The sequence below is a fragment of the Balaenoptera physalus genome (assembly GCF_965194825.1).
Source record: "Balaenoptera physalus genome assembly, chromosome: 8".
Classification (NCBI taxonomy): domain Eukaryota; kingdom Metazoa; phylum Chordata; class Mammalia; order Artiodactyla; family Balaenopteridae; genus Balaenoptera; species Balaenoptera physalus.
In genome coordinates, this window is record NC_138887.1 from 109,366,751 (window position 1) to 109,391,506 (window position 24,756).

General features: G+C 42.7%; 1 protein-coding gene across 1 annotated transcript in view; it reads right to left on the reverse strand.

Annotated features, from left to right (window-relative positions):
• ZC3HAV1 (zinc finger CCCH-type containing, antiviral 1) overlaps positions 1–24,756 on the reverse strand; it is a 64,645-nt gene that overhangs the window by 5,477 nt on the left and 34,412 nt on the right. The window contains exons 5-12 of the mRNA XM_082472920.1: positions 24,287–24,385; positions 21,437–21,560; positions 19,424–19,598; positions 13,852–13,972; positions 9,560–9,662; positions 7,198–7,288; positions 6,244–6,374; positions 5,740–5,870 (exon numbers count right to left, since the gene is read on the reverse strand). Coding sequence (XP_082329046.1) covers positions 5,740–5,870; positions 6,244–6,374; positions 7,198–7,288; positions 9,560–9,662; positions 13,852–13,972; positions 19,424–19,598; positions 21,437–21,560; positions 24,287–24,385 — 975 coding nt within the window. The remainder of the gene's footprint in view (positions 1–5,739; positions 5,871–6,243; positions 6,375–7,197; positions 7,289–9,559; positions 9,663–13,851; positions 13,973–19,423; positions 19,599–21,436; positions 21,561–24,286; positions 24,386–24,756) is intronic.

Sequence of the window (24,756 nt, forward strand, 5' to 3'; positions counted from 1 at the left end):
CAGGGAAGCCCTGTTCTACAGCTTTTTTTCCCACTTTGGTCCAAGAAATCTTGCTATGTCAGTACATCTAACCCCAACTCATTCTTTTTAATGGCTGTATAGGATTCCACTGTAAGAATGCATCATAATTTAATTTAATTACTCCTGAAATTAACTGATGAAAATGTAGGTTGGTTTCACTTTTTTTTGTCTATTACCAGTAACACTTCTAAATAAATGCTAAAATAGCCTAGTAAATATATCTTTGAGAATGCATATAAATATTTCTGTAGAACAGACTGCAAAACTATAGTGGCTGAGTCATAGGATACGAGCATATTAAAGTTTGATATCACAAATTGCCCTCTAAAAGTGATCTAAAAATGTTACCACCAATAATAAAATCATGTTTCTCCACATCCTTGCCAACGCTGGATATTATCTATCCTTTTAATTTTTGTCAATAACACTGGGCAAAAAGATCTGATTTTAATATGCATTTTCTGAATACTAGTATATTGAGCATCTTTTCATATGCTTATTGGCATATTTCATATATGCCAATATATGAACTGCTTTTTCATCTTTTTTTTCTCTGAACTGCTTTTTCATCTTTTTTTTTTCCTGTTGTACTGTCTTTTTCTTACTGATGTGTGACCAAAACAAGCTTAAATTCAAGAACTAGTAGGTCCCTCAAGATCTTTTTACAGTCTTATGAAGTGAGCCAATAGGTACTTGGAAAATGACCAGGTATACAAACAAAAGTCAACCCACCATATTTCTCTTGTGCCACCCACTCCTCTCTGTGCCAAAGACGCTCCTTCAGCTGCATTCTGTACTGCTCTGTTATAGCCTCCGCAAGCAAACTAGGACTAGAGGCTATGCCCTCTTTATTTGTGTTATTTCTCACTGTGATGGACCCCCACTACATATTCTGTATGCACTACCCATCTCTTTTCATCACAGGACAGTCATACTTCATTTCTTAAGTGTCTACAAAGAGCAATTCCTCGTATGTCAATTTCTAGAACTTCTAAACAATTCAAGCTGTTTTGGAATGAAATCTTTCTAAAGCATACACACCTCTCTGATTTTCAAAAAATAGAACAAACTCATTTTACCCTTTATTTTACTAATACCTCAGATGCAGATATTAATTCTGACATATGGTGTTATAACAGAGGGATGCCCTGTTGAGTTACTAAGGTGGATAGAGCTGTGTTCTCCTATACTAATGACTCCATCATGAGAAAAAAAAAATTGTGTTTTTGCCTTGCAGATCATTTTTCCTCCTTCTCCACTTAAAAGCTATTAACTTTCTTCTTGCTGCCTGCCTCTAGTATCTCTTTATTCCTACTCCACACACTTGCTGGGCTGAGAAAAAAAACACTGTTATTGGCATAAGACTAAATGGATTCTGAGGAGCTCCCAAGGATAAACATACATGATCTTTGGTACAGGAATTTTATGACAACATGGGCTACTTATACAGTTGTTCACTCTTTCAGACCCTGAGTGACATTCCAGAAGGCTAACATTTACAGATAAGTGAATTCCAGTTATGCATGTAAAAGGTGTAAAGTAAATAGTATAGAATTACTGGTAAAAACAGATTTGACTTAAAGCAATTGGAATTAACCATAAAACATATTTTCGACATTCAGGGGTAGCTGTACATATGTCTTAATGGCACTGAGTTTTTTTTTACAGTTGTTCAATTAAATTTTTTCTATCTTCTAAGAAAGTCTGAGCGCTAATATGATTATTTTTGTTTATCAATGATAACTGAATGAAGAATGACTCTTTATACAGGCATTATAGATCTTTGGAGGATATTTTTATCATTCTCCATTGAGAAAAGAGTAACCATCACCCTAAATAAATGATTTTAAAAGAAAGCATCAGTTTTTTTTTTCTCCTTTTTTTTTCTTTTCTTTTTTTATGGAACGCTTCACGAATTTGCGTGTCATCCTTGAGCAGGCGCCATGCTCATCTTCTCTGTATCGTTCCAATTTTACTATATGTGCTGCTGAAGCGAGCACAGCATCGGTTGTTTTTAAATCATGCTTATATAATCTGGAATCTACATATGCTTAAATGATCCAAACCAAAGACCCAACCTTTTAGCCCACTCTCCTAAGACCTGGACTCCATCTTGTTGCAAATACCCCTTTCAAGGAACAGATCCTTTGAAACCCAGCATCCTCTTCCCCACTCCTGCCACTGCGTGGTTGTAGGCCACCCTCATTGCTGGCCGGGACTCCTGAGACAACCTCCTAATTGTTCTCTCCACCTGCAATCCTGGTCCTGCCCATCCTCTCTTCACACTGTAGCCAGAGACATGTCATTTCTTTCCTAAAGCCATTGGTGGTTTGCAGTTGTCCTCAGGATAAAATCCATCATCCCTTTAGCATGGCTTGCAAGGTCTTTCAGGATCTGACCCCAACCTACGGCCACAACCTCATCTTTCGTCACTCTCACCACACCTTAGGTGGGCTGTGCTGTGCTGTCCACAGCCTCCCTGGCCTTTGTCACTCTCTCGTCTTCGTAAACACTCTTCTCTCGACTTTCTTTTTTTTTTTGCCTAGCTAGCTTTTGTTTGTCCTAGAGATCACACTTAGACTTCACAATGTGCTGATTTTCTAGAGTCTACTTTGATTCATTTTTTCATGCATTCAGTATAACTGATGTAATGGGATAATACTGTCAAAAATATTATGCTTTTTTCCCTCCGATTCTTTATACACAACTATCCTTCATTTAGCCAGACACATACTTTGCCTCAAAGAGAATTAGAATCTTGGAAGGAGTATATAAGGAGAAAGAATTATGGTCAGCTTCTGATTACCAAAATAGGATCTAGAAATACATTGCAAAAAATGGCAGACTTTGTTAACTAGAAAGAACTCTGAATAAGACCAGGAGAAGGAACCCTCTCTCGGTTGAGAGTCAAAAAGGGCCAACTTGGCTCTGACTCAGTCTTTCAGGGACCTTGGGTCTGGGCCCAGAGGGTGGTCAGTGGCTAAAAGTCAGAGATGACAGGGGAGTCCAGGAGCAGAGGAATGCGCGTGTCGCACTCCCTGGTAGAACACCAACATTCCAATGCCCTGGAGACTCTTTGGAGTTTTCTACATAGACACTCAGATTATCTTGACATTTTTGTTTCCTTCTTTCTAACCATTTGGCATCTTGAGGTACCTGGGTTGCAGAATCTTGCACCCTGGATCCTAAACATGTTCCCTGACCTTATACATGTCCCGTCTAGTGTCTTGAATCCAGTTGGTACCAGGACAGGTCCTTCCTTGCTTAGCCGCCCCCCAAACAAGTGCTTCTTTTTCTAATTTCACTTTGCTTCTGCTTTTTATCCAAATCTGAGTTTTTATAATCTCCTCTGCTGTTAAGGTGGGTGGCTTTCACCTAACTGCTGCAGTTCTTCTCCTCAATCCAGTCTGATCAGTTCTGGGCCACCTTCCAGCCTGTAGGAACTCACTTACTCACGTGCCTTCAACTCTTCTCCTCTACGTCCTGTTACATGCCTGGTTTCCAACTCCAGTTTATCAAGATGTAACCCAGAGCCCTTCTATCCTTCCAGGCATGTCTTACCGCCTCTTACACATAGTCATGTATAAATTACACAGACAACAGCCTATCCAGAGGGGTTTCACGCGTGCAACAGGGGTTCTTTTTTTTCCCCTCAGAGAGTAGCCATCTCTTTGAGATCTGCCCCTTGGCCTCTTTTAAGATAACTGCCTGATTTTTTTAAGATTATGGACCCAGTGGTTCATACCAGTCTATCTAGACCGTATTAACAGCATCATGGGAGACAGGACTGGAAAGCCAACATTAAAAATAAACACAAACAGAACAAAAACACTTCCTAATTCCATGTAACAGGAGACAGGCCAAGGAACAGGATCCCTCCCTGACCTTCACAAGGGAGGGTGGCATGGGGAAAAGTTCCTTGAGGAATGCCCTGCACATCCGTGAGAACTGCAGGCGCCATCCTCGCCTCTTGCGTCCATGCTACACAAAGGCGTATACTTGGCCATGAACAACTCTCCCCTTTCACCAAATTAAAGGAAGAATGACAGCCAGTGAGTAACACTGTCAAGCCATCCAAATACATTTCAGAGCGTTTCAGCACTCTTCTGTTCATAAAAGAGGAGAAACAGACTAAGCATCCAAGAATGTCTCTATCAGAGCCAGTTATGGCCAAGACCTGGGAACATGTATGTGTGTGTATATATATATATATATATATATATATATATATATATATATGTATACACCGTATTTCCATTTTGTAGGAGAAATATTTGTTTGACTTCTGACATAAGAGACTCATGAGAAACTGATGGGTTTAAATGTCACACATGTTATATTTCACTCAAGATGTTTACTCCGCTTTCTCCAAACATTTCTCGGTAGGTTTTAGTGATGTGTTTAAACTTAAGAAACTTAAGAAATGCTCATCTAGTCATTCCCCAGCTTAAAACCCTTCATTAGCTTCCCATGCCCTGGGGTCAAGTCTATTGCGTGGCCATGTCCTGGACCAATTATTCCTGACTCTTTGAGGCTGGTGAACCCCACCTGTTCTTAGGAATACCTCTCCAACCAGATCAGGTGTCCACAGGGCCTGTTCTTTTCATCTACAGCAGCTGAACATTTGCAATCATTAAATTATGTGAAATAATGGGGGCGGGGGGTGGGAGCATGTCTAATTTGTTCGCCACTGTGTCCCCAGCATGTAGCACATAGAAGGCACTCAAAAATATTTGTTCACTGACTGATTGGCTTCTTGCTTTTTTTGTGGGGGGGGGGGCGTTGAATTTAATCTTAGGTATATGAGTTGAGCCCCCTTTGAAAATGTGATAAACTATTACTTGTTCCCTTAAGATGAGTGATTCTTGGACTTGCCTGGTGGCGCAATGGTTAAGAATCTGCCTGCCAGTGCAGGCAACACGGGTTCGATCCCTGGTCCAGGAAGATCCCACATGCCGCGGAGCAAGTAGGCCTGCGAGCCACAACTACTGAGCTCACATGCTGCCACCACTGAAGCCCGCGTGCCTAGAACCCGTGCTCCGTAACAAGAGAAGCCACCACAATGAGAAGCCCACGCACCACAACAAAGAGTAGCCCCTGCTCGCTGCAACTAGAGAAAGCCCGCGCGCAGCAACAAAGACCCAACGCAGCCAAAAAAAATTTTTTTAAAGAAAGAAAAAAAGATGAGTGATTCCTTGGTTTTTGTTTGGTTGGGTTTTGGGTTTTTGGTTTTTGAGTTGCATGAAGGAATTTAGGAACAAAAAGAAAGCACTGAAAAGATTTTGTGTAACCACCAGTGTGGCCTGAGATGGGAGAGGCCTCATCTCCCATCTTTGATTAGAACCTAGCAGTGGCAATAGGATGTGCATAGGTCAGGAAGAGCCATGGCTGGAACTGAGTAGCAATGGTAGACAAAGTCATCAACAAGGAGGAGTACCTTGCAAGATGTATGAGATGCCTTGGTTTCCTGGCCCTGCCCTTCCCGCAAAACACAAAAGACAGGAGGGAAGCAGGGCTAAGGTGCAGTAATCAAGTCCCACGGCAATTTCCCACTCTAATTTGGACATTTCAGGTTAACATGAGCTTATTTTCTCTACATGACTGTAAAAGCCTGGATGTCCTGGTTAATACAAAATAATTACATATACCTCATAATAGGAGCATGTGTAGAGCCTGAGTGATGGTTCTACTAGTTCGGCTTCTCTATCCCATACAAACCTTTTCCATATTTGGTGTCACGAATTCCATGTAAGACCCAGTCAAAATTATTCGCACAGATAGACTCTACTTGGGTGCGTCTCATTGCACAAAATAGGATTTGCTCGTCTCTCTTCATCTCCTTTTTCTTCCTAATAGAGGAAATGTGAGACTTAGTACCAGGAACATTCCTCATCCACTCCAGTTAATAACATTAATCCCAACTAAAGTCTAATCATCTTAAAATTTTATTCTGCTAGCTTTCAGAATGGAGCTACTAACATTAAGGCAACAGCTGTAAAAAATAAATATATGAAAACTTTTAAATGATAGACACATGAAAGCATTTAATTGTAAAGCTAAAGCTGAAAGAGAGAAGCTTGAGTGGACACAATGAAAACACAACTAGAGACTGAAGAAACTGTTGACTACTAAAATGAACCAGTGAATATAAATCTTAAAAGATAGATCTTCACTAATCCTTTCAAACTTTATGTCAAGAAACCTGATAATGTGGCCACCAACCTTTCAAAAGCCTTCAAGAGCTTTGCGTTCCGGATCTTCCTTATCTTTTCAATCTTGAAATTTTTCATGGAAGCTTTAAAACGCTCACTCACTTTGACATATTCCAGAGAGTCAGTATTGATCTCAAACAACTAAAAAAAATTTTAAAATATATGCGTGTGAAACAGGAAACATTTAAGGCATGATATGTCCATATGTGTGGCTCCCTGTGTCATGGAGTATCCTTGCCAGGCCTCTGACAGCAGATGGGGTAAGCTGGCTTAGGGTTTCCACATCTGGCAGTTCATTCCAGTGATGCACTAGACGGCATGGAGGCCGTCTGTTCAGTCTGACTTCAGGCTAACAGAGCATTATGCCTGAAGGCAAACGGAGCGTCCCCACCCCATCCCCAGGTGTGTGACTTAGTCCAATGACCTGGTGAGTTCCCTGCCTAAAGCCAGTGCGGGGGCAGAGGCATTGGAGGTACCCACGGAGACCAAGCAGAGCTGCCTGCACCCAAAGCTGGAGTCTGATGTGGAGGCTAAATGATCCAGGAAGAGTCTCGCCCCAACCAGGCGAGGTGATGAGGTAAGGCACACCTCAACTCCCACAGAAACTTGCTTTTTAACTCCAACTAATGACAAGTCGCTCTTACTGTGAGTTCCAGTTTTCTCGTCTGTAAGGTAGGGAATCGAGTATCTATTTTACAAGTTTGTTGTGAGGATCTATCCCAAGGAGATCGTGTGTGCCTGGACTCTGGAAACAGTGACGTGCCCTGTAGACTTGTTCTCTGGGAAAGTTGCACATGACACAATCACCATTTAGATGTCAGCCTTTGAATCTTGATTCAAGGGTTTTGCAGAAGCGATTCACTCACTCCTTCACTCATTCATTCATTCAAATACACACATTTATAGCAAAGTACTTTGTCCCATCTTTAAACAATTCACCCACTAAAAAGTAAAAACCAAGTACCTCATAGCCATTCGAGGATGAGACGCATGTGTTCCGTTGAGGAAGAAATATCGAGATGAAAGGCTCTGGTTGGGTCCTCACCTGCTGATGGCTGCAAACAAGCCAGAGAAAGAAATTCACCTGGTTCCCTGTTTCATGTGCCCAAATCACTTTCTGTGCTTAACTTCAACTAAGGTGAGGTTCCTCAGAAAACTTCCCCTTTGTATCTTCTTTGGACTACATCCCTGCATATTCCTGGTACACACATATCAGTAATCATGCTTTTAAAAAAGGTGGTAATCATTCATAATTTGGTAAATTGTTATTTTCCCATTGATTTAAAATGTAAAAGCCTTGACTCTTTTTTACATTTCTGCTTAACCTTCAAAGGTCCTAATGTGTTAGCATTAAGTAAGTTTGTCTTACAGCTTCTTTGTCAAGTGATAAACACTAAAATATGGGTATAGGGAAAAGAATCCTGCCTTTCCTGGATGAACTGTATTTCAGAGTAACCATACACGTGGGTGTTCTCTACTAACATGTACAATACATAGGGGTTTATTGTACAATTTTAAGTTTGAAATTTTCCATAATGAGAAAATTAAATTTTTAAAAATGCTTTAAGGAAAAAAACTCTTTAAAGACCCCCTTCTGTAAAATGAAGATTCTTTTGGAATGAAAGAAATTGGCCCCAATTTATATTTTAAGCTCCGATTTCCATACTATACCAGTATAGTGCAGAACAAATTCAATTGATACGTTGTAAGGAGCTCATCAACAACGCTATAGTTCATTTCTCTTCGGGCTGTTCAGAATAATACTCACAGCCCTTAGTCTGTCCTAAAGCAGTGTGTCCCCTCTGGGCTCATGACAGCAGGATTCAAGCTGGTTCTCTCCACAACCGCCCATGAACAGTTTCCTCAATTCATTTTATTCACTCACTCACTTAGCTGACTGTTTAGTATCACTGTGTACCATTCATCATACAGAATATCTCAAGAGCTTTGAGGAGCTGATATTTGTGGAGGGGACGGAAGAGGTGGAAGGTTATGCTAGGGGAGACAGGTGGGAGTGTACTCGACGCCTCTCAACCCTGCGATATTTTTACTTTATCCATTTGAATGTTAAAAGAACTGGAGGGAACCTTAGCTGGCTAGGCTGATCCAATTCTAATTCTTGGGAGTTTGAATTAAGAAATTCAGAGAAAATTGGGTAGTAGCGGCAGAAGGTACAGCTGAAGGGATATAAAGATTGGAATAATGAGGTTAAAATTGTCAAGCACTAGCCAGAGAAAAGTCTTAGGAGATATAAAGACAGATATGCACATAGATACAGATAAGGTTGCTGAGTCTCTTAGCAGGGGAATAAGAATAAGAAGAAAAGCAGCTAAGATTTACTTGACAAATGTACTAGGATCAAGCCCATGTTACAGATGGGGGGATGCAGAGTGATTAGTTTGTCCAAATCCACACAACTAATAAGCAGCAGGCAGAATCTGAGCCTAGACATGTAGCTCCAGAGTCCGGCCGTTAACCTGGTCACAGGCAAAGATCTGTGACCTCAGGCTGCTCAGGTCCTAAAGCAGTACTGGACCCAACTCCCGGTCCTAAGGCCCGCAGAGAGCTCAGGTCCCCAGCCTTGGCTTCTTGTAAAACGTTGTTTTCCCTACTACACCACGTTTATCCCTTTAGTAACTTCCCGTTTCCATGGAATACCTTCATTCTTACAACCAAAAGGACCTAATTAGAACACCGACTTCACACCGGCCTTGACGTCTGTTTTACATAATCACTCATCACCCAGGGAAAAAAAATCCAACTCCAAAAATGTTCATGAGCAATGTAGGTTTGACTGAGTTTCATGAGCAGACAGAGGAGTCACCCTGAAGCCCCACAGCAAAATTTCCTTTTCAAATCCCCTTTCATCAACTTTATCTTTCCCCAAAGCCTTTACTCAGGCAGCTACCACATCCCTTTTTTCTCTCCATTTCTTTCTCAGCCTCCCACCCCCTATAAATCCACTCAACAAGACTAGAGATACCCAGAAGAAGCCACAGCAAAGCAAAAACTCAGTTAATTGTGCATTTGATTCTTTCCTAGGAACAACCAGCCGTTCACAGCTGAAGAAGCTGCTCCCAGAGTAAGAGAGCTGCCCAAAGTCCCCCGGGAATTGGAGGGAAAGACAGACTTCCTGCTCTAGAATTCTTTCAGTCACGCTGTACCGCTTAGCAAGTACCTCACTCACTGTTAAAGCAAAAGGAAATTGCAGTGTTATGTGAGCAGGAACATTTCAGAAAACAGGGTCCAGATTCAGGAGTGACTCAATAAGATCAGTGTGTGAACACGTCAAACGTGTGCCAGCAAGCAACGTGCAAGACACTCACTCTTGTCCGCGCTTCACCTGCTCCACATCCCAGTAAGACACAAATGTCGGCCTTCTGACGATATCCTTTTGGGTCTTGGAAGCTATGTTTGTCTGAATCATCCCTTTAGACAGAAAAAAGAAAACACAAATCAAGAATCAGTCCTAGGAAATGATTTATTGTTATTTTTCAGAGGCTAGTAACACAGCAAATATTCATGACTCAACTGTACGTGTACGAATCGAGAAAATCCTTTTGGATGGAAATTACTCATGATAAAAACTTGTATTCTTCACTGCCCTTAGTATAAGACCCAGAAAACACAGAGGTAAATGAGCATTCCTGAATTAATCTAATCTTTAAATCAAAGTCAGGTGGTAAAGAGAGCTAGGGCAGCCAGATTACAAGACGTCACCCATGACAGGCATCAATGATTATGGGTTGGAATGTGGTAGCTATATCTTAGAAGTTTTTTCCTACCTCAAATGTGAAATGTCATTTTCAATTCATGCATGTTGTACACCTAAGTCTAAGCTGCAGCCAGCATGAGCTCTTTAAAAAGTAAATCATCGTACATTGCTAGTGAAAGTATAAAATGGTGCAACCACTTTAGAAAACAATTTGGTAGTTTCTTATAAAGTTAAACATGCACTGCCTATGCAATCCAACAATCCCACTCCTTAGTATTTACCCAAGAGAAATGAAAAGCTACATCCACACGAGAACTTGCGTTTGAATGTTCCTAGTAGCATTATTACAATAGCCAAAAAGTGAAAACAACCCAAATACCCATCAACAGGTTAATGGGTAAACAAACCATGGTATATCTATTTTTTAAAAAAAATTTATTTTATTTATTTTTATTTTTTTGGCTGTGTTGGGTCTTTGTTGCTGAGCAAGGGCTTTCTCTAGTTGTGGTGAACAGGGGCTACTCTTGGTTGCGGTGCGCAGGCTTCTCATTGTGGTGGCTTCTTTTGTTGTGGAGCACAGACTCTAGGCACGCGGGCTTCAGTAGTTGTGGCTCGCGGGCTCTACAGCACAGGCTCAGTAGTTGTGGCGCAGGGGTTTAGTTGCTCTGCAGCATGTGGGATCTTCCCGGACCAGGGCTCGAACCTGTGTCCCCTGCATTGGCAGGCAGATTCTTAACCACTGCACCACCAGGGAAGCCCCATGGTATATCCTTACAATGGAATATTACTCAGCAATGAAAAGGGAACGACTACTCTATATGCAACAACATAGATGAGTGAAAAACAGTATTCTGAGTGAGAGAAGTCAGCCATATGCAGAGTACACACTACAAGGTTCTATGTATGGAATTCTAGAACAGATAAAACTAATCTATAGTGACACAAAGTAAATTGGTTGCAGAGGAGAGACCGATTGCAAAGAGGCATGAGGAAACTTTTTGGATTGATGGGAGCATTCTAGATCTTGATTAGAATAGTATTTGCACGCACTTGTCAGCACCCACCCAACTGCACACTTAAAATGGATGCATCTTATTGCAGCAATTATGCCTCAGTATAGTTTTACATCAACATCAACAAAACAAACAAACAACGACAGAAAGAGCAAATCAGATCATGCCACAGCTCTGCTCAAAACCTTCTCGAGGTTTCCAGCTCATAAAATATTTAAGTTTCAACGTCTGCTCTCATCTCTTACACACCTCCTTCCCATGTGCATGGGCTGCCCCCTCCCTTCCAAAGTTTCCTCCTCCGATAAAAGCAGGCTCCCTCCCATGATTCCTCCATTCTCTTTCTGCTTCATCACATTGCTTCACTTTCCCCATAGCTGTAATTATTTTCTGAAGTTGCCTGGTTTGCCAGCATCCAGAACAGGGCCTAGCACACAACTGACACTCTAATACTAGTTTAATGAGTAAGAGCAAATAAGAAATAGAAAGAAAATAGTCTGGAACACTGCCAACTTCTCTGAGCTGGTTTCTATGAACCAAGTGAACAAAATTATGGGGCTAAAATTGCTCCACATTCAGCAGCAAGGTATATTGGTTCTCATCTCTCCACCATATTTCACCACAGGGAATACCACCAAAAAATTTTTTTTTAATTTAAGCCCATTTTTAATTTGACCCCAACAGAGGAGATTTTTTTTTTTTTTTTTTTTTGATGTGTTGGGTCTTCGTTTCTGTGCGAGGGCTTTCTCTAGTTGTGGCAAGCGGGGGCCAGTCTTCATCGCGGTGCGCGGACCTCTCACTCTCGCGGCCTCTCTTGTTGCGGAGCACAGGCTCCAGACGCGCAGGCTCAGCAGTTGTGGCTCACGGGCCCAGCTGCTCCGCGGCATGTAGGATCCTCCCAGACCAGGGCTCGAACCCGTGTCCCCCGCATTAGCAGGCAGACTTTCAACCACTGCGCCACCAGGGAAGCCCCAGAAGAGATTTTTATTTTTCTCTATTGCCTTCTAGTCTTGGTCCACGTGCATACATTGCTGCACTTATCGTGCACGTTAAATTTTTAAAAATTCATTTCTGTTTTAAATATAACATAAAAACCGAAAAGTACAGAAATACAAACTTGGGGGTCTGTCTTCTTCATTTAACAATATCAAATTTTGCTTTTACTGCACAGTTTTCATAATCATAATTTTTAACAACCACCCAATACTCCACTGAAATTTAATACCTTAATGTGTTCAGTCACTACCCTACTGGTACACAGGCTATTCCTCTACTTTAGTACTATAAGTAAGGCTTTAACAGAGACCTTTATGCCTATAGCTTATTTTTTCCTTGTGAATTATTTCCTTAGAAAGATTCCTGAGGGAATAAAAAAGCAAGCATATTTTAATATCTCTTAATATGTGTTGCCAGGTTGCTTTCCACAGAAGTTGGTATAATGGCCCTTCAAAGCTATATGACTTAACACACCATAATTGGTACAGGACCCAAATCTCAGGTACCACCTGGGAATGTCAAGGACCTGACAAAATCTCCTTTACCTCTTTCAAAGCACCTACAGGGCTGGGTCCTGAAAAGGCAAGTATCTGACCACACGCAGGGGGTGTCCCATGGATGCAGCCGATGGGACAGTACATTCAGAGGGATAGCAGTTTCTGCCCTAGTTGCTTACTAAATACAACAGACAGACGGGTAGAAGGTAACCAGAAAATCTTTCTATGGAGGCTCAAATAAACATGGTGGAAGGCAAAGTCTTTAGAAAAGGTGATGGATAAAACCATTGACCCAGATGATGAAGCCTAAAAGGAACAGCAAGGTTCTAAAATTCAGAAGGGGGGCTTCCCTGGTGGCCCAGTGGTTAAGAATCCGCCTGCCAGTGCAGGGGACACGGGTTCAAGCCCTGGTCTGCGAAGATCCCAAGTGAGTCCGTGTGCCACAACTACTGAAGCCCACGCGCCTAGGGCCCGTGCTCCGCAACAAGAGAAGCCACCGCAATGAGAAGCCCGCGCACCGCAACGAAGTGTAGCCCCCGCTCACCGCAACTAGAGAAAGCCCGCGTGCAGCAACGGAGACCCAACACAGCCAAAAATAAATACAATAAAATAAATAAATTTAAAAATAAACAAATAAATGAATAAAATAAAATAAAATTCAGAAGGCACCCACAGGCCCAAGGTCTCTACTGCAGTCATCAGCACCTGAAAATTCTGCCTCAGTCTGGGAAGCAGCCCACCTAGAATCAGAAATTAAGAATGGCAGAGCCGGGGCTTCCCTGGTGGCGCAGTGGTTGAGAGTCTGCCTGCCAATGCAGGGGACGCGGGTTCGAGCCCTGGTCTGGGAAGATCCCACATGCTGCAGAACAGCTGGGCCCGTGAGCCACAACTACTGAGCCTGCGCGTCTGGAGCCTGTGCTCCGCAACAAGAGAGGCTGCGATAGTGAGAGGCCCGCACACCGCGATGAAGAGCGGCCCCCGCTTGCCACAACTAGAGAAAGCCCTCGCACAGAAACGAAGACCCAACACAGCCATTAATTAATTAATTAATTAATTAAAAAAAAAAAAAAAAAACTAGCTGTTTATCCTCAAGCAACCACTCTCTTAAAAAAAAAAAAAAAAAAAGAATGGCAGAGCCGGAAGTACCCGCAGAGACCACGTAATCCAATGCCCCCATTTTACAGGGAGTTCGGTATGCTCCCCAGCTACTCTGCGTCAGAGCCGAGGCTCCAGAGGACAGGTCTTCTGACCGCCACTGGCTCCCACCCACTGAACTGCCTGCCTTGCTAAAAAGAACCCTGGTCCTGCGCGCAGCACGCCGGGCTACTCCATTCCCACTCCCACGCGGACACCACAGGCCGGATTCCGGCAACAGGCACCGTTGCCAAACAAAGACTTACCTTGGAAACTCAGCTCGTAGTTTTGTGAACCCGCCTGAAATGGCACAATTCCCCTGGGACAGGATAGAAAAAGAGACTCCAGGTAGGAAGAGTCGATGTTTGAAGCTTGCTCATTGTCTTTCTAATTAAAAAAAAAAAAAAAAAGGTAAGGACTTCAGGGTAGGCTTTTAAGAAATTTCTACTATGATATCTTATATAACTTTATTTTAGCCATGGGATTTGAACAGGAATGCACCCTGCCTCTCAAATCAGATGGCCAGGTTTCCTGGGTGGGACCACATCACACCCTTCTGTCGTCTCCACCGCGGGGCTGAGAGCACGCTCTACACTGCAGAAACTGACCATACCCTTGGTGGAGGCCTGAAAAACAGAGCTCTTTGCAAGTCTTTTACACCTTCCATAAAATACGACTCAAGTGTACAGAGCAACTGGTACCCGACGTGCAGACATGATGTCTAACAGAATCCTACACCCTGCCACGAAGTAGAACGTCACAGCTATCAGCCCATCACACGATGAAAAAGCACAGTTTAAAGCTGGTATGAAGGTACGTAAAACTCCAATAGGTGTACTGCTGTCCAAATGAGAGTGACCTAGCCCTTCTCCTCCAGCTATAATGAAAGGGGCACCCCCAAAATGGAATGATATTATCTCCAGCCTCAAGGTACATATGATGTGTCTGAACACCAGAAAGGGTGGGTAAAGGGAAGTGTGTTATCCTAGCAAGGGGGCAGGCTAGGTCACCATTCCACTGTCCCCACCCTATGTCAGGGATGACAGAACAGATATAAGCCCCCAAGAGCAGGGGTTCCCAACATCTAATGGTAAGGAGTTCTTGTTCCTCGTGATCTAGAATGGAGGATGACAGCGAGATCCTGTGGGCAGCCGGTGGTGGGCAGGGGCTCCCAGTCCCTTTAATGACAGGCCAGACTCTGCAGCCCTCAGCTACATCCACCCCATTCCCCTTCCCTAATGGAAATGCCTGCAGGATGTAAGGGGGGAGAGCCAGAACGAAAGCTTCCAAGGAAGGCGTCCCAGGTAGAGAGGTCTCTTAGCCTGGAGAGGAACATGGTGGCACAGGAAAACTGGGTTCAAGTATTTGCACACAGTGCAAAGCAGGAATAAACTTGATGTGTTTCTGGAGGTAGAACCAGGACAAATGGGAGGAAGGGACAAGAAGGCTAACTTCAGCAGAACTTTCTGAACTACAGTCGTGAACAATTACGTCACACCACAACGATGTTTGTTGCAACAGCTGCTGGGACATTATGTATCGGGATGATTGTAAAAGAGACTGCCATCCAGGGTGGGCAGTAGGAAACTAAGTTTCCATGATTAGATGATTCGCTGGGAAACCATATGCCTTCCTCAGACCCCAAAGAATGGCTGAAGTGGGCAAACACCTGCGAGCAAGGGTGGGGGAAGGCAGCCATCACCTCTGGGTACCCTGGATTTTTTGGGGTTTTCTTTGTTTTGGGTTTTTTGGGGTTTTTTTGGCTGCACCACGCAGATTGCAGCAACTTAGTTCCCTGACCAGGGATTGAACCCATGTCCTCAGCAGTGAAAGTGCAGCATCCTAACCACTGGACCACTGGGGAATTCCCTGGGCACCCTGGTTTGATGACTTGAATCTCTGCCCTAATTTCCCATCCCCACAGTCCTGTACCCCTCAACTGCCTGCTCAGCTCTGCAGAGCCCTGTTCCTGGCTGGAAGGAATCTGCAAACTCTAGGTCAAAGCCTTTGAAACTTGAATGTAAATGTGAATCACCCAGATCTTGTTAAAATTTGGATTATGATTCAGGGGAAGTGGGGGAAGAGTTTTGGAGCCTGCATTTTTAAAAAATTAATTAATTAATTAATTTTCTTTTTGGCTGCATTGAGTCTTCGTTGCTGCGCGCGGGCTTTCTCTAGTTGTGGCGAGCAGGGGCTACTCTTCCTCGCGGTAAGCGGGCTTCTCATTGCCGTGGCTTCTCTTGTTGCGGAGCACGGGCTCCAGGCATGCGGGCTCAGTAGTTGTAGCTCGCAGGCTTAGTTGCTCTAGAGCATAGTCTCAGTAGTTGTGGCACACGGGCTTAGTTGCTCCGCAGCACATGGGATCTTCCCGGATCAGGGATCAAACCCATGCCCCCTGCATTGGCAGGCAGGTTCTTAACCACTGTGCCACCAGGGAAGTCCCAGAGCCTGCATTTTGAACATGTCCCAGATGACACTGACATTGCTGGTCTGCGGACCTGACTTTGACCAGCAAGGCTTTAGGGTCTATATCAGCCATATTCACTAGAACTTTGTTTGACGATGGAAATTTCTCTGTGTTGTCCTATACGGTAGCCACGAGCCACATGTGGCTCTAGAGCACTTGAAGTGTGACTAGTGTGACAACAACTGATTCTTAATTTAATTTAAGTTTAAAATTAAATAGCCCCAGAGACATTGCTTTGGGAAAGATCCCCAGTGTTCTTCTTCCTTGCTGCAAGTAATAAATCCTTCTCTGGGGAAAAAAAAAAAAAAATTAAATAGCCACACACGGCTAGTGGTTGTCATACCGGACAGAACGAGGCCATTAAGTCAGTGTCTGAGCATCTGCCCAGCCTCTCATGGTTCACCAGTCCATTCCTCTGGCTCTGCCCTCACTGTACTCCAGTTCTGAATGGGTGAGTGAATGAATGAATGAATGAATGGTAGAGCCTCCAATTATGCATTCGCCCAGAAGACTTGAACTTATACCTCAGTTTCAGTTACCAGGTCTTGGCTTTTGTCTTGTGCCTACATGTTTGCCTTGATCTCGGCTTTCTAGAGCTATGGCTTGCCTTTGCCCTGGGCAATTCCGTCAGGTCACGCACTCCTGCCCCAAAAGGCCAGCTTTCACAGCTACTAAGCTTGGCTATCTGCTGGTAAACATCTTGAGGGTCTGGATCTGCACCCCCTGACTGACGCAAAGCCCATGACTGCTACCTGGCTCTGCCCTCCAGTCACTCCTGCTGTAACTCCATCCTGCACCATCGCTGCCCACCGTCCTCTCCTGGCCCACCATCCACATAGGTGCAAGTCCTGGTTAAGCACCTGAACTGCCATATATCAATCCTGCCTTCCAGAGGGTTCACTGTCAAACATATGCATCTACCCTTTGTTGGCAAAAGTTTCTATTTCTCCCAGTTCCTACCAGAGAGGTTCCTAACCCGGAAATCTCAGTTGCCCAACTCTTTTTTTTAACATCTTTATTGGAGTATAATTGCTTTACAATGGTGTGTTAGTTTCTGCTTTATAACAGTGTATCAGCTGTACATATATGCCCAACTCTTATTAAAAATTCAGTTGCAAGAAATAAAACCTGTAGGGCTCTGTCCGAAAGCTAGTCAGTCCACTCTGTTCTCTAAATATTCTAACCTGTACACTGGATCAAACCAGGTCATCAAACAGCGGTAAACTTGGACCATAATATATAATACATTGAACTATGAAAGAAACCAGGCTGCACCTTATGTCTGTGTTTCGGATCTCCCGGTACCACCATTTTTATTTTACTTGGATGACCAGCAAGGAAAACACCACACCCAGGGCCTGTTTTTCCTTCCTTCTTTTCTTTTTTTTTTTCCTTTTATAACAGAAGTGCCCACTCAATTTATATAATGATGGGTCTAACTAATATGAGACAGTAAGAGTTTATTCACATCCTCAAAGAACACATTCCATTTCTTACAACAGACAAGTGCCACAGATTCAATGACTATAACATTTTTTGTGTTCGTAGGTAGGAAGTTACATTCTAGAACTGTGCATTTAACACAGACTGAATATCCCAGGGAGAACTTCATATTAAAGAAGTTTTATCAGGAAGTTTCTTGATGTTTTACTAGGGGACATGAGTGACAGAACTTGTGTAAATTTAAATATGATCTTTTACCCCTTAAAGTTCCTTTTGGTCTCTGGGATCATGATGTCACTAGAATACAAATATTTTCTAACCCTTCTCCCCTGTCTTACTGAAAATTGCAAGTATTTGACCTAAGAACCATTGAGATCTATAGTTTACTATTTTAATTTCATTTCGTTTCGTTTCGTTTTATTTATTTTATTTAATAACCAAGGCTAAAGAATTTGAGTTTATAATTTCTCTTTCCACAGGCACCTCACAGAATCACTGTTATGGAACTGCACTTTGACATCATCCTCGGCTTAAATATAAGAAGAGCCCGTACAAAGCTAAATATCACAGGGGTTTTCATGCCGAGGTGCTTGATAGGTCACCGCAGGAGGGGAAAGCAAAGAGCTCTGAGCCCCGTCCTCTTTGCACAGGGCAGCTCTGCTTCACCCTAGTTCGCTCATGTAGGTTCTGTGAAAGATTGTTTGATAGCATGTATCTGCCGCTAAGACCGCTGGGAAACCACCATGTACTGCAGGGATAGGGGGACCAAGGTTGAAGACCTCACTCGCCACAGCACACAAGGTCCCCTCTGTGTGGCCCCATAGGAGACCTTTTTCTCAGGCCTCACCAACAGAAAAAAAGCCATGCTTCTCCTGAGTAACTGGAATGGTCTTTTCATGGAGGCACAGGGGATCATATAACAGATAGTGTTTCTTTGCTTGCTTTGGCAGCTAGGGAGCGCAGAGCCAAATGTATAGCCCATCCACTTCTAACCCTAGAGAATCTGACGCTGGCATTTCCTCGTCCCTACTTTGTCTTTGGCTTCACTTTCATCTCTTGCTTTTCTTTTCTCTTTCTCATCACTCTGATTTCATTGCCTACTTAAGCTCACTCCCTCCTTCTCTCTCTCTCTCTCTTTAATCCTATGAATCAAAGGGAAGAAAGGATACTAGACAGAAGCTCTGCTTATCTAAACTTCTCTCCCGAGTGGCATGGACTTATATACACTACCAAATGTAAAATAGATAGCTAGTGGGAAGCAGCCGCAGAGCACAGGGAGATCAGCTCATGCTTTGTGACCACCTAGAGGGGTGGGATAGGGAGGGTGGGAGGGAGACGCAAGAGGGAGGAGATATGGGGATGTATGTATAGGTATAACTGATTCACTTTGTTATAAAGCAGAAACTAACACACCACTGTAAAGCAATTATACTCCAATAAAGATGTTTAAAAAAAATTAAATTAAATTGAAAAAAATAAACTTCTCTCCCTTTACTATGTCCCTGTGCGGGTAAGTCTAGAATCTCCTAGTCCATCTGAATCCAGACTCTGACTGCATCCTAGCAACCATCTATATCAGTCTTCTGATTTCTCACTCCTGCCTCCTCTTCTGGCTGAAAGCAGTAGTCTCTGTACATTTATGTACTAATACATAGAAAGCTATCTCAAGGTTCCAACCCAGTCCCCGATAGCGAGGAAAGAGGGATATTTGGCTGGCTCATGGATCAAGGAGTTCCTTAAAAATAATTATAATTTTTTATGATGCAATTGGAGTCCATGCTTGCTGGGTATAATGTAAAAAAGCACCACTTCCTCTACCACGTCCATGCTCCATGGGTAACCACATAGGTGTCAGACACTGTACTACTAGTTTCTTCTGAAGTTGGCAAGTTTATACAAGAGGGTCCACAAGGAGGAATGGTACTCACCTTCTCTCCATATTGAACCCATTTGTCATATCCATTTCTCCAGTACCAAATCCATTTTGTGGTGAAGAGAGAACTGGGCGGCATTGTGACAGATGAAGGCGTGGAGAGACGTCGGACGGGATTATAATCACAAGTCATCTTCTGGAAACTGATTTTATAATTTCCAATAGAAATGCTGAGAGGGAAAAGTTTCGTGTTAACAAAATGCTTCACTGAAACAAAATGCTTCTGTTTTCTATACTCTGGTCTTCCCTAATAAGAGGATAGAATTAAACCTTGAGAGCTGAAAGGGATCTTTGAATTTCCCTTATACAGCTTTCAGTCTTACACATAAAAGAAAACACTGAACTACAGAGAGGTAATGCAACCTGCCTACCCCACATATTTAATGGTGGCACAAAATGTGTTCTTCCCTCAAAAAATATCCCCCATAGACAACTGTGCCCACACAAAACAATGGATTGGCTCAATGTTTGTTAGAAAGTCAGTTAGAAACTCACAGTAGGTCAGTTTTTTTCAATTATTATTAAAATAGTTATCAAAGTGTGGTCCAAGACCTTTTCAGGGAGCCAGCAAGGTCAAAGTTATTTTCATAATAATATTAAGACATCACCTGCCTTTTCCACCTTCATACCCTCACAGGTGCACAATGGAGTTTTCCAGAGGCTACATGATGTTTGATTTCACAATAAAGAGATTTGCAAAAATATATAACAATTTCAGTCTTCTCAGTGAATTTGGTTTTGTTTTGCTTTGGAAAAGTCATTTTTATAGTTTTACTTATATACAGTTATATATGCATATAACTATATATAATTTAGATATATAATTATCTAAAAATGTTATGTTAACATGAATGAGTTTATTGTTATTTTTAATGTATCAGTAAATATTTAATTTTTCTCAGTTGTGATTTTTTTTTGTCAGTTGTGATTTTTAATATGGTAAATATCAATAGCTATAATCCACATAAACAGAAGTTCTTTGGGATTCTCAATACATTTTAAGACTACATAGGGCTCCTGAGACCAAAAAGTTTAAGAGTTACTGCTCTATGAAACACCTCCTAGATCAGTGATGTTCAACCAGGAGCGATTTTGTGACCCAGGGAACATTTGACAATGTCGGAAAAACATTTTTGTTTATCACAACTGGCATGCAGTGGGTGGAAGCCAGGAATGATGCTAAACTGCCCTCCCAAAACAAATAATCATCTGGTCTCAAAAGTCAATAGCGCTAAGGTTGAAAAACCCTGCTTCAGATTTACCTGGGGGGAGAAATACACCTAGAAGCAAAACAGCTGACGCCACCCTCTAGTGGCAAAATGCAGCAACACAGAATCTCCACCAAAAATTCACTAAATTTGCAAACGACGACACATCCGTATTTTTCCCCCCAAAGAATTTCCTTGGAAAACAGGATGCAGCTTATAAATATGGTCATGGGTGGTATCACCCATATCAGCCCTAATAGAAGCAGAAATATAAGGTAGCCTCTTAGAAACCTCCAGGATAGAGAAAAGAGCGAACATAGAGGAAGATATAAAATGCTAAAGTATACAACAAAATCCTGCCCTAGAACTATATGAAATGACTCAAATCATTTTCTCAAACTATGAAATTAAGCCAAAGCTCTTCTGAGCTCATCATTTAGTACCTGTAATAGTCCTACGATGAGCTGATAGGAATACAAACCAACCTACGCATTGTGTTGTTCCGCAGGACACACGGACAAATATTAACTAAACAAATATTTGTGTCCCTGTTTATTTCACCTGAGTTAGCAAATACTCCCAGAGTCCCTCGTATTGGCCAGGCTCTGAGTGACTTCAAACCTGCCCCACTTATGTATTTTTCTTCATTAACTCAGCAGGCATTTGCCATTTTTATCTCAAGAGTTAACCTGAATGGGATTCTGAAGGAAAACGGCTTTTTCTTCTTCCCATAAGCATAGCACTGGGCTTTCTTTTGATGACGTTGTGCATCTCACAAGCCAGACCAGCCACCAACTTACGTGCAGACTTTGGGGTCACAAAAGGCCTTCTCAATATTCTCCATGAGCGGGAGGTCCATCCAGGTGTTTGCAAGTAACATCTGCCACCGGTAGGGCAGGTGGAAGTGAACTTTGTTGCAGCTCTCTAAAAAGAAAGAAAAGAAGTCTGAGCAATTCGGCCAAGTTCACTGCTGACTCTCCCCATCAAGGCCTGCCTTTCCCATCCTGCCTGCCCTGCAGGCACATTTCCCAGCTACACCTGTGCTCATGCTGGCCCCTACCTGCATTGCCCCAAACTCCAGGTTCCATTATTACCCATGGAGACTCATCAGAAAACAAAATTCTCTGCTCCCCAAAAAGCCATGTTACCCACATGGAAATCTGAGATCATTATAAATTTACAGTTACCCTTTCTGCACCCCACACGTGGATCTACTGAGACAAACTGCTCTCCAGCATAGGCAACTGCTTTTGTGTTTCCTTGAAGCCCTGGCCTAAAATTCATCTCTTCCAGAAGAATTCCCTCAGTATCTCGTGCTCTTCTGAACTGACTAGTGTTCTGTATTCCCTCAGCCAGCGCTCGGGACTCAGTCTGTGCTTTATTTATGTATTTACTCATTTTACGCAGTTTTCTAATTTGTGGATGTTTTGTTTGTTTGTTTTTGTTTGTTTGTTTTTGGCCGCACCGTGCAGCTTGTGGGATCTTAGTTCCCCAACCAGGGATTGAACTCCGGCCCACGGCAGTGAGAGCGTGGAGGCCTAACCACTGGACCGCCAGGGAATTCCCAAATTTGTGGATGTTTTGATGCCCCACCTTAACGACAAACTCATTGAAAAAAGGCCTGCATCATTGTTTAGCTTACTTCTCCCTTGCTTCACTGGCAGAGGGCTGGGCATGAAAAAGATGACCATTCAATGAATGCTTGCTGAAGAATGAATTAATGTTAGAAGTCCATAATACAGGAGTACAGAAAACAGTTCTATTTTTCACAATTTGCATTATGTTCCAACCGTTTTGAAATGTCTAAAAGATGTGTTACTGCTTTAGAACAAAAAGAGGCAGACTTAGACATCACAAGGAAATCCAAAGCGGCACTGCCTGGGATTTGGCTGATTCATAAAGTATAACCGGGCTTCCCTGGTGGCGCAGTGGTTGAGAGTCTGCCTGCCGATGCAGGGGACACGGGTTCGAGCCCTGGTCTGGGAGGATCCCACATGCCACGGAGCAACTGGGCCCGTGAGCCACAACTACTGAGCCTGCGCATCTGGAGCCTGTGCTCCGCAAAGAGAGGCCACGACAGTGAGAGGCCCGCGCACCGCGATGAAGAGTGGCCCCCGCTCGCCGCAACTGGAGAAAGTCCTCACACAGAAATGAAGACCCAACACAGCCAAAAATAAATAAATAAATAAATAAATTTATAAAAAAAAAAAAAAAAGTATAACCTTCTTCACACCCATTAGAATGGCTGCTATAAACAAACAAACAAACAAAAACAAATTAACAAGTGTTGGCAAGGATGTGGAGAAACTGGAACCCTCGTGCATTGCTGGTGAAAATATAAAATGATACAGCTGCTATGGAAAACTGTGTGGCAGTTCCTCAAGAACTTAAACATAGATTTACCATATAATCCAGCAATTCCATTTCTGGGTATATACCCAAAAGAACTGAAAGCAAATCTCAAACAGATATTTGTACACCTGTGTTCATAGCAGCATTATACACAACAGGCAAAGGTAGAAGCAACTCAAGTGCCCGTCAATGGATGAATGGATAAACAAAATGTGATAGAATACAATGGAATAGTATTCAGCCTTAAAAAGGAAGGAAATTCTCACAACGGCTACAACATGGATGAACCTTGAGGACATTGTACTAAGTGAAATAAGCCAGTGTCCGAAAAAGACAAATACTGTGTGAGTTCATTCAGATGAGGGTCGTAGAGAATTCATACTTATAGACAGAAACCAAAATGGCGGCTGCCAGGGGCTTCGCTGCCAGAAGGGGGAAAGGAGTTGCTGTTTAATGGGTACAGAGTCTCAGTTTTACAAGATAAAAACAATTTTGGAGATTGGTTGCACAACAATACGAATGTAATGAACCCTACTGAACTGTACACTTAAAAATAGTTAAGATGGTAAAATCTGTTATGTGTATTTTACCATAATTAAAAAGAAAATATTTTAAAGTTAAAGATTTTTGATTTAGGGAACGCAGGGCAGAATCTCCTCTTCAGACACAAGGCGAATGCGTCTAAGACCACTAAGTAATCAAGCAAATGAATCAGACATGATGCCTAGGCCTGGGGTGGAGGCATGAAAGGGCAAGAGTGGTGTAAGAGTGAGAGGGCAGCACTGTGTCCCAAGCAGCCCCATGGGAAATATTTCTGCAGGAATCCTGGTGGGAGGCAACAGTGTGGACAGGTGTGGCTCATTGACTGGAACGACACACGAGACATTGGTCGTGTGGAGCACGGGTCCCTCAGTACACATGTGAGGGGCGACTAGAGCCCATGGCCCAGAAGAGAGGCAATGCTTAAATCACGACAGGACACAAACTTTGAAAATGTGTCTGCTAGGATACTTTTGTTTGCTTTTTGTGTGTAAAAAGATGGGTCCCTGATTAAGTATAACAGTTCACCTAAAACTGAATTGTAAAAGGAGAAAGTATAATATCATGCAGTGGTGAAGTGGGTGGTTTGTGCATCTGCGAAATGGGTTAACAACAGAACCTAGGGTTGATTTGAAGTTTAAAGAAGATGAATGTAAGATTCTTAGCATTGCATCTGACACACAGTACACAGTAAATGTTAGCCATATTACTATTAATAAAGTTTCTGTTTCTAGAAAGTCCTTAAGTAAGTTACTCACTAAGTTGACAACCCTTATACAGATGGTCAAGACAAATTTCATTTGAGCCATGTTCATCCCTCGTAGAACATACGGTACTCGCAACGTCAGATGCGGAATCTACAAAACAAAAGAGGATGCATGTGTGCTGATCCTAATATTCAAACCGAAAATCAAGATATCTGGTCTTACAGTGGGGAAGAATATCTGAAATGGGGGCCACATTCAAGAAAATTCTTATGATTCATTCATGTACTGCTCATGAGAGCCTAGACATGAAAGCAAACATGAACATCTGGGTCACCTGAGAGTTATGTTTATTTCTTAAACCATAGTTGAACTATTCCTGTTCTCAATAAATGTAGCAACTTATTCTATACAGTTCTAGGGTTGGTCCTTCCACCTTCATATGTCAACCTCCTCCTCAGTACTGCTCCTTAACCAAAACCCCCTTTGCTCTTTAATACTGCTAAGGGACATCCAAAGAGAAA